The 14,233-nt window shown below is 34.4% G+C and overlaps 1 protein-coding gene across 4 annotated transcripts in view; it reads right to left on the reverse strand.

Moving 5' to 3' along the window:
* Positions 1-14,233, reverse strand: part of LOC111505552 (NFX1-type zinc finger-containing protein 1) — a 42,590-nt gene that overhangs the window by 6,722 nt on the left and 21,635 nt on the right. For all 4 annotated transcript variants that reach the window (XM_023160377.2, XM_023160379.2, XM_023160376.2 and 1 more), the window contains 3 exons: positions 10,533-11,561; positions 6,477-7,034; positions 307-793 (listed from right to left, as the gene is read on the reverse strand). In XM_023160377.2, coding sequence (XP_023016145.2) covers positions 307-793; positions 6,477-7,034; positions 10,533-11,561 — 2,074 coding nt within the window. The remainder of the gene's footprint in view (positions 1-306; positions 794-6,476; positions 7,035-10,532; positions 11,562-14,233) is intronic.

A 14,233-nucleotide genomic window follows, 5' to 3' on the forward strand; every position in this document is an offset into this window, starting at 1 on the left:
CAGAAAGGACACAGAACAACAGAACACAAGATCACACCGAAATGTGCCCAGAAGAATGCTCGAAAGGTCGACAAGTCAACATTAACATTAAGAAGTTGAAAGTTGACCTACTCCTAATGTAATAGTGAATTAATTCATGCTGCATGAAATTGAATGTATATGAGCAATATTTCAACTCTGGTGATAAATTTAATGCTAATAGTAATTTTGGCTACATGTTTTAACCCTTCTTTCATATATAAAACCACAATATCGAATGGGATGAGGGTTGAGGTACCAAAGTCAATATGTATGTAATATACTCACTTTGAAAGCATGGTATTTGTTTCACAATGTGTCCACAAGGAGACGGCAGATTACAGTTCTTCATTTTTTCACATCTAGTAGTACAAGAATCTCTACATTTATTCTGACAATGATGACCACATACCAATTTACGAATGCATTTTTCTTTGCAGTGTTGACGTTTAGGTTTTTCACAACATTTGGTTTTTATCTTGTGTCCGCACTCCTGTATGATTTTTTCAACGGTGACCAAACAGGGACCGCATGTTTCGAAGCATTTGTTTTCACATTTGTGACCACATAACAATATTCTTTGACATGGCTTACTGCACTGTAGAGCATCAACATCAGCATTACATGCAACATCATAAAAGTGACTGCATACTGATCGACCTTTTTTCACTTTAACCAAGCACGGTTCACATTTTTCATGACACAATTTTCTACATTTGTGATTTTTTGTACTGCATCCGACGGGTAACTTTTCGCATGGCTTTGGACATTTATACTGCAAAAGATAAATATTCTGAAGTATCATGAAGGTGTTTAAAATTCACCGATTGGTACAAATCATATTCATTGATTAAAATCAAAACAATGAGACAATTTTTGTCCTGATGCAGGACCAATTTTTTTTTTGGATTCAAATAGAAGGTAGTATTAGATCAGTTTGTGATTTGTTGTACTTAGAACTTTTTTCGATTGTGAAATAAACCATAGCATCCTAAATGTCATTGATTATTACACAGAAATCCATACTATTTAATCAGTTCGAACTTCCATTGTCTAATATAATATAAATTGATTTAAAATCCCTGAAAAAAATGAAATAGATTAACCGAAAATAACAATTTTATTAAACAAAAAACTGAAATTACAAAGAAATAACATACAAGCAAAAACTAAAAAAAGCTAAAAGCTGAAAATTGAAAATATTATTAACAAAAAATGAAAAATAAAAATTAAAAGATTACAAACCAAGTTACGTCACGACGTTTCGATTGTTAGTATCCACAATCGTTTTTGGGTGATAACCTGGACTTATTCCTCCAAGATCTGACTATTTATAGGTCATTGAAGTGCTTTCACCTATCCCCTCTTCCCTCTCTCCGCTTCATTGGTTTTTAGCGGGAGATGACCGTTTGGCGGGAGTTGGTCGTTTTTCGCTTGATTAGAGGTTTCCATATGTTACGTATCTCTACGCTAGCTTGACTAAATGCGTTGCTAGACAACATATACACGGCTTCTTTGAATTTTCTCCTAAACCAGTGTTCCTCTTTGTGGATGATTTCAGCTTGAGCCCACTTGATATTATGTTGATGAGTCCAAACATGCTCTGCTATTCCGGATTTGTTAATAATATCTTTAATGTTCAGCTTCTATTAATATTTCAATTTTTTTAGATGTTTTTTTGTAATTCCAGTTTTTTGTTCAATGAAATTGTTATTTTCGGTTAATCTTTTTAATGTTTTTTCAGGGATTCCAAATCAATTTATATTATATCAGACAATGAAAGTCTGAACTGATGAAATACACCACGAAACATTGTCAACCACCTTCAAACAAACGAAGAAATCCATACCTTGTTACTGGTTTTAGGGTTACCCAACACTTGTTGAGGTTAGCGAACAAATATGTTCGATTTTTCACATTTTTATCCCACTTATTGATCCAAAACAAACACCGCTCCCACACATCAGAACTGAAACACTCTACTCGAAGTGCGTTCCACCAACCAAGCTAGACACGAATCGAGAATAATGTTGCAGTTCTGGAGTGCGGAAGCAGTGTTTGTTTTGGATTTGATATATTGTAACAGAAAATTATTGATAAGTCAATAATCCGCTGTACATTTATTTGCAACGGCAGCTTTGGGCCGGAGAGCAATGGGTTCGTTAAAAGATTATTTTCATCAAATTCAAATTAACATTGAAGTGGGCGCCACCCAACTTTGTTAAATCACAAGTAGCAACCATTTATAAAGCTGGGAAATTAAATGGGGATAATTGATGGGAACGTATTTTTGTGGAGATTGGTTGTCAAGTAATAGCATAAATAGTAAACAACTGAAATAAATACAAGTATATTAAATTTATATGAAACAAAGGCTTCTGTGATATGGAAATCGAAGATATTTTTTTGGAAAGTCAGAGAACTCAATTTTGCACATCATAATTGAAAAATGCCTACCCATAGTACTATGCATCAGCTCACAACATTAAAGCATCATTATCATGATTTTTTTAGAGATTTATGTGAAGCACTTCCCCTATAGTTTTTTTATAAAAATTTAAAATAGCTTCGGAATAACATTATGAGTTGAAATAAATTATAAGTTCTGGCCTTATGGGTCCTCTTCACATAACAGTAAAATGGAGGTAGTACACTATCTAGCTGGACACCACCAAGGACATTTCCCTCACAATTGAAAAAAAGAATAAGATCAGAAAGATCTGTACTTCTAGCCTCTAGCCGAGTTGGACGTAGGTAATAGCATGTGCAACAGCAAAGTAATTAGATTCACTCTTCCTACAACCCTAAAATTAAATTTCAGTTAAAGCAAACCTAATACAAAAAGGTATCCAGAGTATTCTCCAATTTCTGGGGCTTCTCAAAGACTTACCTCTAAAGAGGGTAGGAAATGGTTTATATATCAAAAACCGAGAGCCTCGTGGTTTGATTAAGCAAAAAACTGGAATTTCCAGGGCTAGTTTACAAAATAGCCAGAATATTATTCTACTCAATTCAGAAAGGGCAATTATCAACTTCAACAGGAAGAAGAATTCAAATCCAAAAACTGTGTCCCTTCACAACCACCTTGACACATCTGCCTTCACAGGAAAAAAATATCGAACTCAAGCCTTATCCTTGAAAATAATCGTGCTTGGTTTTACCAATCGAATTGAATACACCTCAGTTATCGGACAAATGGAAGGCGAGATATTTGAAATTCCGCATTAATTGGGAGCTGGCAACTAACCATACACAAAAGTGTTCGAATGGTGTCCTGTATGAGCTGACTTCTCTTGGATTAATTTCAAAAATTATAGAAAATTAAAGTAAGACAAACTAAACGCTACAATATCTTGGTTGATACGGAACAAAAGTAAACAATGGCTTTTGCCTTTTGAATAAATCCAGGGTTTCGAAAACACTATAATTCATGTTCAATGTTCAATGAAATATTCGAACCTCGGGGTCCAAATCCGACGCATACATGATCCTCAAAGTACAAACCTGAGGAACAAATAGCAATGAAGTATCCCTTACAAAAATGGGGACAAATCTCCAACCTTTCTTCGATGTTCCAGACTATCAAGGTTGCAAGTGATGTTCGCATCTCCAATCAGGCGGATGGCTCTTTTCTGGATTCAATTCCGCAGCTTCAGAGTTATGCTTAGGGGGCGGAGCTCTATACATGAGAACAATACTCTAAAGAAGGTCTGATCTGAGCTTTATAGAGCATCAAAAGTTGCTGAGGTGTATATAGTCTTTTGATTAAGAACAGTGTTTCAAGCTTTTGAGAAGCAGCTTTTGCAATTCCAGCGACATGATTGTGCCAAGACATATTGGTGTTAATTTTAACCCCCAACAAACTTATCGAAGCAGAAAGTGGAATTGTATGACCTGACATTGTTATATACGGTTCGGAGACACTTATCTTTTTGAAAAAAAACGATGCCTGGGTTTTTGTGGCATTGAATTGAACCTGTATATTCTCACCATTTCGAAATTATATCTAGATACTCATTAGGATATGCAACCTCCTGCTGCCGGTGAAGATATGCATCTGCAAGACAACTAGTCGAAACCATATTTCAAAAACGGAGAATCGAAAACGCTGCCTCAACCTTTTGAAATATAACAAAGCAATTAACCATATATTGTTCTTTTTTTGAAGGTTCACAATACGTTATAATTCCTTATAACGTTATAGAAAACACATTTCCCACAACAGAACAAAAATACTGCTCTCGAACGAGAGTCGTTAACCAGGTCAGTATCATCAGCAGATTTTTAAAACTGTCACCCCTACTGATGTGAAAACAGTGTTTTCAATGCATTCATTTCACGCAAGATTTTCCTATTTCACATATCAGGTCGAATAAGTACCTTAGTGATCCTCATACACATGTCAATAAAAATATTTTCGGACAGTCAATCGGCGTTGGAAGCTCTTGATTCCTACCGAGCAACGTCTAAATTGGTAGCAACTCTCGTCGATGGCAAGAAGATTCATGGACCTCTGACAGAATATTCCAGGATTGGATCACTCCAAGGCGTTTTTTCACTCTTCGAAGCTTGATACCAAACAGTTGTTGGACTATAGTAGGGATGAACTACGATGTCTAACAGGCCTTCCTACAGGTCACTGCCATTTGAATCATCATATGCAGAAACTGGGACTGTCGGAAGACAGTGTGTGTCGCCTCTGTTTGGAAAATGATGAAACAACAGAGCAGATACTTGGTGCTTGCCCCGCTGGGGACAGAATCAAGTTTTTAGAGTTCGGCAGAGCCGTACTCCTACCATCTGACCTGAAAGACCTCTCACCATACAAACTAATCAACTTCGTGAAGAAGCTGGGTTTATTTGGTCAAGTGTGAATAAGTGTGAGCCACAATGAACTCTTGCGGGTTGCGGTGGAGGGTCGAATAGACCCAGTCACTTTGAACCTAACCTAACCTAGTTGTTTTGAGCATATTATGCACCATACAATTTGAATTAATATCTTAAGAGTTATTGCAAGCAGCCTGTTTTTACACTGATAGGTAATTCAAATGACCATGAAGGTGTCTGTAAATCATCCCACTTTCAATCCGATGTCAACAACGGGTTATGTTGAGGACGTCAAAATTATGTAGTAACCACTTTGAGACGTTCTCTAATACAGTCCTCGTTTTATCATTTCCAACAGGATGTCCAAGAGATACCATAGGAAAGAAGGAAAAAATTCGAGTCACGTTCTGACAATATCCGCTTTTTTTCTTCCAGGCAGGATATCCTCAAGTTTACAAAATGCATTCCCTAATAGCCTAATATATCCGTAACTGTCCCCATTCTGTCCTGGTAACATTTACAAGATATATCTTAAAGATATTTTTGTTTGAAAGTGGTTGACAATGTTTCATGGTGAATTTCGTTAGTTCAGACTTGCATCGTCTAATATAATATCCCTGAAAGAACAAATAACATTGAAAATTGAAAAGAATAGCTGAAAATAACAAACATATTGAGCAAAAAAACTTGAAATGAAATTACAATGAAATAAAAATGAGCAAACAATAAAAATTGAACTAAATTGAAAATTGAATAAAAATTGAATTAAAATATTAAAAATAAAAAATTAATAGATTTTAGGCCAAGTTACTTCACTTCTGTGACAATATAATAGTTATTTACAGCTATTCTTTTCAATTTCCGAATTTATTTGTTCTCTCGGGGATCTCAAATCATATTATATCATATTAGACAATGGAAGTCCAAACTAATGAAATTGATCTTAAAGATATCATAGAAAGGAATTTCGTTGTCCAGATATTCTATTGGTACCGAAATATACATTGATAATTTGACGTTGTTCCTTATTGGTTCCTAAATACTCATCATGTTAATTGGAAAAATAGTGTACTGTAGGGTTTCAAATCTAAATTATACTGGCCAAAGTTGATATTAATCAAGTTTTTGACACATCCCAGATTTCTAAAACCATCTCCGGTATTTGATTCCTTGATAATATAGATCATTGATTTGCCTTTATCTGCTTCCAGATATAAAATATATTTTCCTACAATTTCGAATCCATAAAGTCCAGGGTTGCTAGATACATCTTGAAGAACAGTCTTAGAAATGCTTCAAATTATCAACATACATAACACTAGACTTTTAAATTCTTTTAGAAAGTCCAGAAATCGCACAATATGGAATAGGATATATGATGATTCCATATATCATTCCAATCTATTTTTCACTCTTTCATGAACTACAATTAACGGAAACTGTGCCAAAAACTTTCTTGTTACTTTATATACACATCATTGATGTGTGTCTGAAATGGAAGCGGGGCCTCACTCTTACATTTAACTTAAAGTTTATCAATTAGTATTTGATTGGTGAAGCACGTGGCGTCGAATAAAGTGTAGCAGCGAAAAAATTAATGAGTCTCTAACAATATATTTTCTATAACTTACGTTCAAGTGATCTGGATCTCTTCTAACATGGCATTTGAGAGTACAAGCATGTCCACAATCAAGCAAAGCGTCACATGGTTGTGGACACTTGAAGTCTTCTGGTTTGACGTGACATGGTTTATTCTCATTATGTCCACAAGGAAGTAATGTGAGAACCAATTCACTACAGTCATATTTATTTGGATCCATGTGACATTTCAAAGTAACTGGATGACCGCAATGTAGACTCCATCGAACTGGATAATGACAGGGATCACACTTTTGATAACACGGTCTTTCACATAAATGTTTTTCTGACCTTTGGCAGAGTCGCCTTCCGCATTTTTCTATGCAAGTGTAATGCTCGTGATGTCTATCAGTCAAATGACATATATTTTTGCAAATATGTCCACATGACAAAACAGCTCCACAACGTCTAGTGCAGCCTCCTTCCGGAATCTTAATGAAATCCACCTCATCTTTCACTTTTGTGATTAGGTTATGTATCTGACATCTCAATTCTAATGAAGAACCAATTGCATTCTGCTTCTCCAGGCTTTCTCTAATTTCAGGCCATATCTGAAAAAAAAATCATGATATTCATCAATATACAACACATGAACGAATTCTTGGAAAACTAAAATACGATATGAATTTTATGATATTGAAAAATTCAGCGCATATTTCTTCAGACGTCTGTGTGTGTTACATGGAGCTTCCATGTTTCGTATAAAAGTTTCAGATATCGATGCTTTCGACTTTTTTTGAAAATTTTCCAATACAGGGTCTACAGTAGAAGGGTGGCGTATCAAAAATAAGAGTTTTTTGAGAAACTGAAACATAATGAATTGATGGATGTAGCCGTTACTACGAGGTAGGAAATCAACTCTCTTTTCTTCACTGAAATATAATGATTCGCGTATTCAGATTCTGTTAGAAAAGTAATTTTCAAAAGAATAGTATTTTATAGGTATTAGCTTGTTTCAAGAATTTTGCCATGTGATTTTGTAGCTCCATATCTCAATAAATATTCATTCTACTGTGTCGTGGTATATACTGATCAATAGAGAATTGTGTACACTATACATAGATGCTGTTGAATTTTTTCCAAAGATTAATTTTTTGCCTCTTTTCAGCTTATGTATGATGTCATGCGTGGGACGGCAAAAGAACCGAGCGCCAGCTCCCATGCGGTTTTTGACGGTTTGAAACGTATTGGGAAGGTCAAAAAGCTCGAAACGTGGGTGCCCCATAATTTGAACGATCGGCAGATATTGACAATTCGAAGTCTATTCTTCTTTTCTTTTGCGCAACCAGAACGATCGTTTTTTGGATCGGATCGTCATATGTGATAAAAAGTAGATCCTCTAGGACAACAGAAGACGTGGACAATGGATGGAAACCAATGAGCCACCCAGGCACTTCCCAAAGACAAAAACCCACAAAAAAGACCGTGGTTGATGTATGGTGGTCAGCAGAGTCCTATTGTGAGGAAATCGACAAAATTAACTGAAAATTTCATCAGCAGCAGCCGGTACTGGTCAACAGAATAGGTCCGATCCAGCTCCACGACAACGCCCGTTTCACAAAACAAATCATCGTCCGAAAATTGAACGAATTGAGTGTCGAAGTACTTTTCAAGCACTTCGAACTCACAGGTAGAACCTTCGCCAATCAGGACCAAGCAAAAACGGCCTTCATCGACTTCCGAGTACACCATTTTGATGCTGACGGAGTTGATAGACTTGTGTTACGTTGGAAAAAGTGCATTGATTTAAATGGAGCGTATTTCGATTACATTGAATGAGTATTCACTGAGATATTACAGTTTAAAGTAGACCTATAAAAACGAACAGAACTTCTTTTTTTTTTTAGCTGAAAAAACAATATAAATAATTATTGAAATATTAACAAATTCATTGTAAAACAACGATGAAAATAAAAACAACAATAAAAATTAATTTGCACTCCAGGGCGACTTCACTGATTCCAATGGCGCATTTGCTTTTTCAGCTGCAGGAAAACCCGGAAAACCTGCAGCACTACATCGTCTGAAGATCTTGATCTGCCAATGTCCTCTCTCTCATAAAACAAAATCTAGGGTGTCTCCAGAGACTCCAATAGATTCAATACGTCGCCAGAATACTTCGTGACACGACTATCATCAAACTTTAACCAGTCCATTTTGTCTTTGACCAAGGCGTAATAATGACCAAATTCATCGCCAGAACCGCAGTGAACAATGACTGCATCTTCTAAAATAACCTAATATTTCCAGTCAAATTTGTCATCGTTCAGTAGATCTCAAGAAATAGACGGTTACTCCACTAGACAAAACCATGAAAATCATGTTAGAAAATGTAATATTACGGAATATAAAAAATGGCTTTCAACCACCTTCCAGGAAAAATTAAAGATATTCCCGATCACAAAAAGTTAAAAAAAAATTGAAGAAATTTTTAATTGGATAACAATTTTTATTTGCTTAGTGAAAATTTTCAATTCATAAAGAAAAATGAGTTATGTGTTTTTTTCATATTACTTTTAAAATTAATGTTACTGTAGTTGTATACAGTGCATTTCTTTAAAGTCCCCCCCCCTTTTATTTTTTGAACGGGTCAACTCAAAAAGTTGAAATTTGGTTTAATGGAATTAATGCATGAATACTTTATTTTGAAAGTAATTTAACAGATGAAACTTTCAAGATGGCGACTGGGCGCCATCTGGGAAAAAAAATTTAACAGAAACGAGGGGTCTTGTGACACATCATTATGAAGCTCCTAACGAATACTTCACAACCTAATATCTTCACCTACTACAAAGTGGCGGAACATTTAACAATATCCTGAAGACAAACACATTATTATCGATATTTCTAGAAATATTCCTTTTTATCTGCCTTATGGCAATTTCAACAATCCGATAAGATTTGTTAAGTTATTTTTTGTTTATAAAAACGGCAAAAAATGTCAGTACGACAATGAACATCATTGTTCAGATAGAATATTCTCATTTAGTTTTCGGTGTTACTAGTAGAAAAGTAACATAATGAAGAAAAAAGAATTGAAACTTTCTATGTTTTGTCCTATAAGGACATTTTCAAACTCATACAAAAAATAGAAAGTTTCAAATCTCTTTTCTTCATTATGGTTTCCTACCACGTAGTAACTAACGGCTAGATACATCAATTTATAGAAATGTACCACGTCAACAAACTCTAAAATGGTCAATTCTCGTCCATCGGAAGAAAAAATTGAAGCAATTTTTATTTACGGTGCGACGCGTAACTTTCACGAGACCGAAATGATTTTCAATGAACATTTTCCGAATCGTCTTGTATCCAAATTCAAAACTACCGGTAGTGTACATAACAAAAAGCCGTACCTACTACGCAAGCTGTGCAAATAACATGGAAACCCAATTGAAGGTTGAAAATGGGAGCAAATGTTGAAGGAAAGCGACATAGAGAGTGGTAGTTAGGAAAATTCCCCGTGACTTCTTTTTTTCTCCAAATACAAATGTTTCACTGATTTTTTTTCATCAGAGAAGCAAAAACTCTCGTTTTGTAATCACACTCATTTTCCGATTCTGAACCAAAACTCATTATAAGAAGTTCATTAATAGCCATAACGTTATACTAAGCTGATGAGTGTGCAAGAAATGCATATCATGTAAATACTGTCAATTCATATGTTATGAAATTGGCCGATACTGGATAAAAATTTTTGATAAACTTCCTTGAGATTTTTGGGGAACAGAATGAAAGACGTCTGAAGAATTCTGTAGTGAAACGTGATTTACGGTTTCGTGGACTAACTATATATATAGTGAAAATATCACAGAGTAATCGTCTCAAATAGTTTTTGATCCAAGTCCAATTTCAATAAGTATAAATGTGTTAATAATTCATCTTGCAGAGCATATCACCAATGTTAGGACTAAAATAAAATAAGTTAATCCATAAAGCTTTCAACTGAGCAATATCAATGACAGTCTTAAATAACATTTGAAAAAACAACAGTTTTCTTATAACCTCATAAGCAGAAATAACCTCTGAACTAATATTTGCATACTTACAGAATTTTTATCATTACAAAGTTGATCCATGTTACCCATGATATATAGACCATTTTTTGCTCTGGAAAGAGCAACACACACTCTGTTGGTGATTTTTAAAAATCCATTTATCTTCTCTTTATTATTTCGAACCAAAGAAAGCAAAATTATGTCAGATTCTTCTCCCTGATAGTTATCCAAAACAGATATCCTCACATCTCTGAGTATCAGACTGTGTTTCTTTCTTTCTCTTTGCATCTCGAACATTTGGCCCAGGTAGGTTGCTAAAATTGTGATATTTTGAGGGCTGTACCCATTGAGAATGAGATATTTAGCTAGATTTATCAAAAATGTAACCTCGTGTAGATTTTTTTTGGTAGAATCTCCACAAGATTGCTCCTCCTTTTTATGGTTTATGAAATAGAGGACTTTATCAACTCCTAATATTTTTGGTCTTCCTAATACGGAGGAATGGTCTTTCAATTCAGAATATATAGAGGGTCTTATCAGATTACAGATTTCTGGCCTCATTCTATGTTGAATATTAAGTGTATGGCATTCTATATTATTCTGAATCATTCGCTCAAAAAGACTCACTCCCATTTGATACTTGGTTTCTATAGTATAATCAGCTGTCGTTGGTCTCAGTTGTTGATGATCACCAATCAAAATCAATTGTGTACAATGTACTGTGAGAGCACTCATAATATGGGCTTCTAAAACTTCTGCAGCCTCTTCCACGATAACGATGGGACTTTTCAATGCTTCCAACACAGGTCGCAACCTAGCTGCGCTTGTCGTAGTCAAACCTACCACCAAATTTTCCTTCATTATCTTCAGATCTTCCATATCTCTCTGTTCAGTATATATTTTGTATTTTTCTTGATATAGTTGGTACACTTTTTTCTGTTCTTCCATCAAATGGTTCAGATATTGCATGAGAAAATGTGAATATAGAGCCCAACGCTCATTGAAAGTCATTTTAGTTGGTGATTTCCTCAAAATGTAACTATTGAAATTAATCCCATTTCGCAACTGATCCAAATGTTCCTGTGGAAAAAAAAATTCCAATCGATCAATTATAAATAATGTTGAAATATGGAAGTATGTTACAGCAATAATTGTCAACCCATATACTTCAAAAATACAATGAAAAAAATCATAGAACCTATCGAATGTTACGTGGTCATAGTTTTCACAACACGGACATTTATTAACATGAAGATTCAGCTGACCTATAGTGATACTCTAGGAGTCCCATATCACTATATGTACTCGTAGTTCAACATTCAGTTCGATATTCATTCTAGTATCATTCAATTTGTAACTCATGTTTGACGTATAAACTAAACAGGAAAATTCAACGTTCATCGGAAAGCTATTTTCCAGTTTGTATCTGAAATTAACTTCTATGCATGATCCTAACATTTTTATAAAGTTTACTTTGAACTTAATTGCTTTCTTTCTTCTTTCGGGAGATGGCGAAGAAGATAGAAAGCTAAATCGTGATGATTTTGAAGTCAGATTGCAAGTTCATTCGAATCTGTAGCTAGTGATCAATATTTCTTCGATCTCAGAAACTCAATTCAAATGCTTGCTCAATTTCATGTTAAGCTGAAAGCTCAATTCAAGATCCATTGAGCTGAGAGCTCTACCTACATTTTCCAATAATCGCACTGAAAATGAAAGAATTTAATTCAGCATTAGTTGGCTCTGAAAAATCTTCAATAACCTTTTCACAACTATCCAAAAATTCTCATAAGATATTAGGATTTCCTACAATGTTTGGCATAACGTCAACATATAATTTCAAAAGTCGAGAATTTACTGGGCGAAATTTTGAGAATTTATTTCTACTAAAATATATGTGGAATTTCAAATATACAACATTAAATTTTGATTTAAACAGATTCAACTGCCAGCGGGATTTGGGCGATGTTGTCCCTTGTCCTTGGAGTTCCTATCCTAAACTAGTTTTGGCGATTTGGTCCTCCACAAGGGTTGTGAAAATTTTACGATGCTTGTCCTGTGCTCCAGGTTCACTTAAAATCTGTCATCAAAGACACTACTTACAATTCTACAGAAACCCTAGTGTTTTCCGGTTGGAACGGAGAACTCAAAAGTATCACCAGATTATTTACTTATTCATCAGTTTGTCACGGAGGATGTATACCGAGCGTCCCATTTCTGAATATTATCTGTAAGTGATATATTTTGAACAGCTAGATACATGTATACATTTTGACATATTGTCTAAGTTCCATATGATTATTACAATAAGCACTGGAACAATGTGATTTTTATCATTAGAACCATTTTTTACGGAGGACTTTTTGAAAAAAAAAATTGTTTTGAAATGAATTTTCACAAATTGAATTTCCATGTTTATTGTATCGACTCAAGATGACAAAAGCTAAAGAAATCGCTATTCAACTCCTTCCAATATTTTTAAGTTCTGAATCAGCTCTGTTTGATTAACATCCTTCAAGTAGGAGATCCTATTTTATTCAGTCCTATAAGTTTCACACTGACGTTTAAATGTGTGATGTGATGCGAGTTGCCTGAACGTAAAGAGGTATTGAAAATAAAAGTTCAATGACTAGTAGTAATTCTCATATTACACGTGTGCCAGATACATTTCATAATAAGAAAAATAATAACATAAGTTACCAATAATGAACGTTTTAACTAATTGAATGGTAGATGGAATATTTATGTACCTCTGCCACCAGATTCCAGAATGTTCTAGTGTTTTAGAATGTCGTGGAATGCTTTAGAATGCTGTCGAATATTCTGAAATGTTCTAGAACTTACTAGATTCCGAACGAGAACCTTTTCATCTACAAGCTGATGTGGCACTATTACAGAAAAATAATATACAGGGCTTTTCATGATGAGCGTTAATTAGCCGTTTCTGACAAACAATTCAACGGATCAACCTGAAAATTTCACAGTATGCATAAATCAATATGACTTACACGCCTGAAGTATTACAGACGAAGCGGCGTTGTCGCTTCTACTATAAAGTAGCGGCTTTTTTGATTTTTCAAATAGAACACCCCGTATATAATATCATATTATGATTCATTATTACTTTGTTAACAAATTCATATATTTCCCTATACCTATCTATTACCGTTTAGAAGATATAAATTAATTTCGATATTTTTTTTACCAAACATGAACTTTTATAAATGCTGATAATCTTGAACCCTCTTGCACTAAAACGATCAATTTAAAATGGAGTGGAGTGATACTATGAGGATCTTCACTTTGAGTCATATTTTCATTTTCCTCATACAGGGTCTTCAAAAAATGCAGATACTTTGATCTCATGAAAAAATGAGTGAAACTCAATTTTTTCAAATGGAACACCCTGTATATTTCAACATTTATAGATTAACTTTGTTCAGATAATACTATTTCTATTTTGAACCGTTTTCGAGATAAACTGTTTCAAACGGAAACTGACGTGGTTTTCTTGCTCGTTTTTTTTAATTAATCACTTATTTTGGATATTCAAAATTTTTTTTTATACTTAGTAATATTTCTTTTTGATCCAGTTTTTTAACTGTCTCAGATCAGTCAATTCGAAATTGGTATGTACCTACCTTAGAAAAAGTCACAATTTGTATACATTGAGGTATTGGTCTCTAACGTACAACAGTACACATTAATATTTTTTAATAGTGTGCTTTGGAAAAATAAATAAACCAATTATT

This window comes from Leptinotarsa decemlineata, unplaced genomic scaffold (assembly GCF_025532065.1).
Source record: "Leptinotarsa decemlineata unplaced genomic scaffold, Ldec_3_MD MMD2_tig00004307_RagTag_RagTag, whole genome shotgun sequence".
Taxonomy (NCBI): domain Eukaryota; kingdom Metazoa; phylum Arthropoda; class Insecta; order Coleoptera; family Chrysomelidae; genus Leptinotarsa; species Leptinotarsa decemlineata.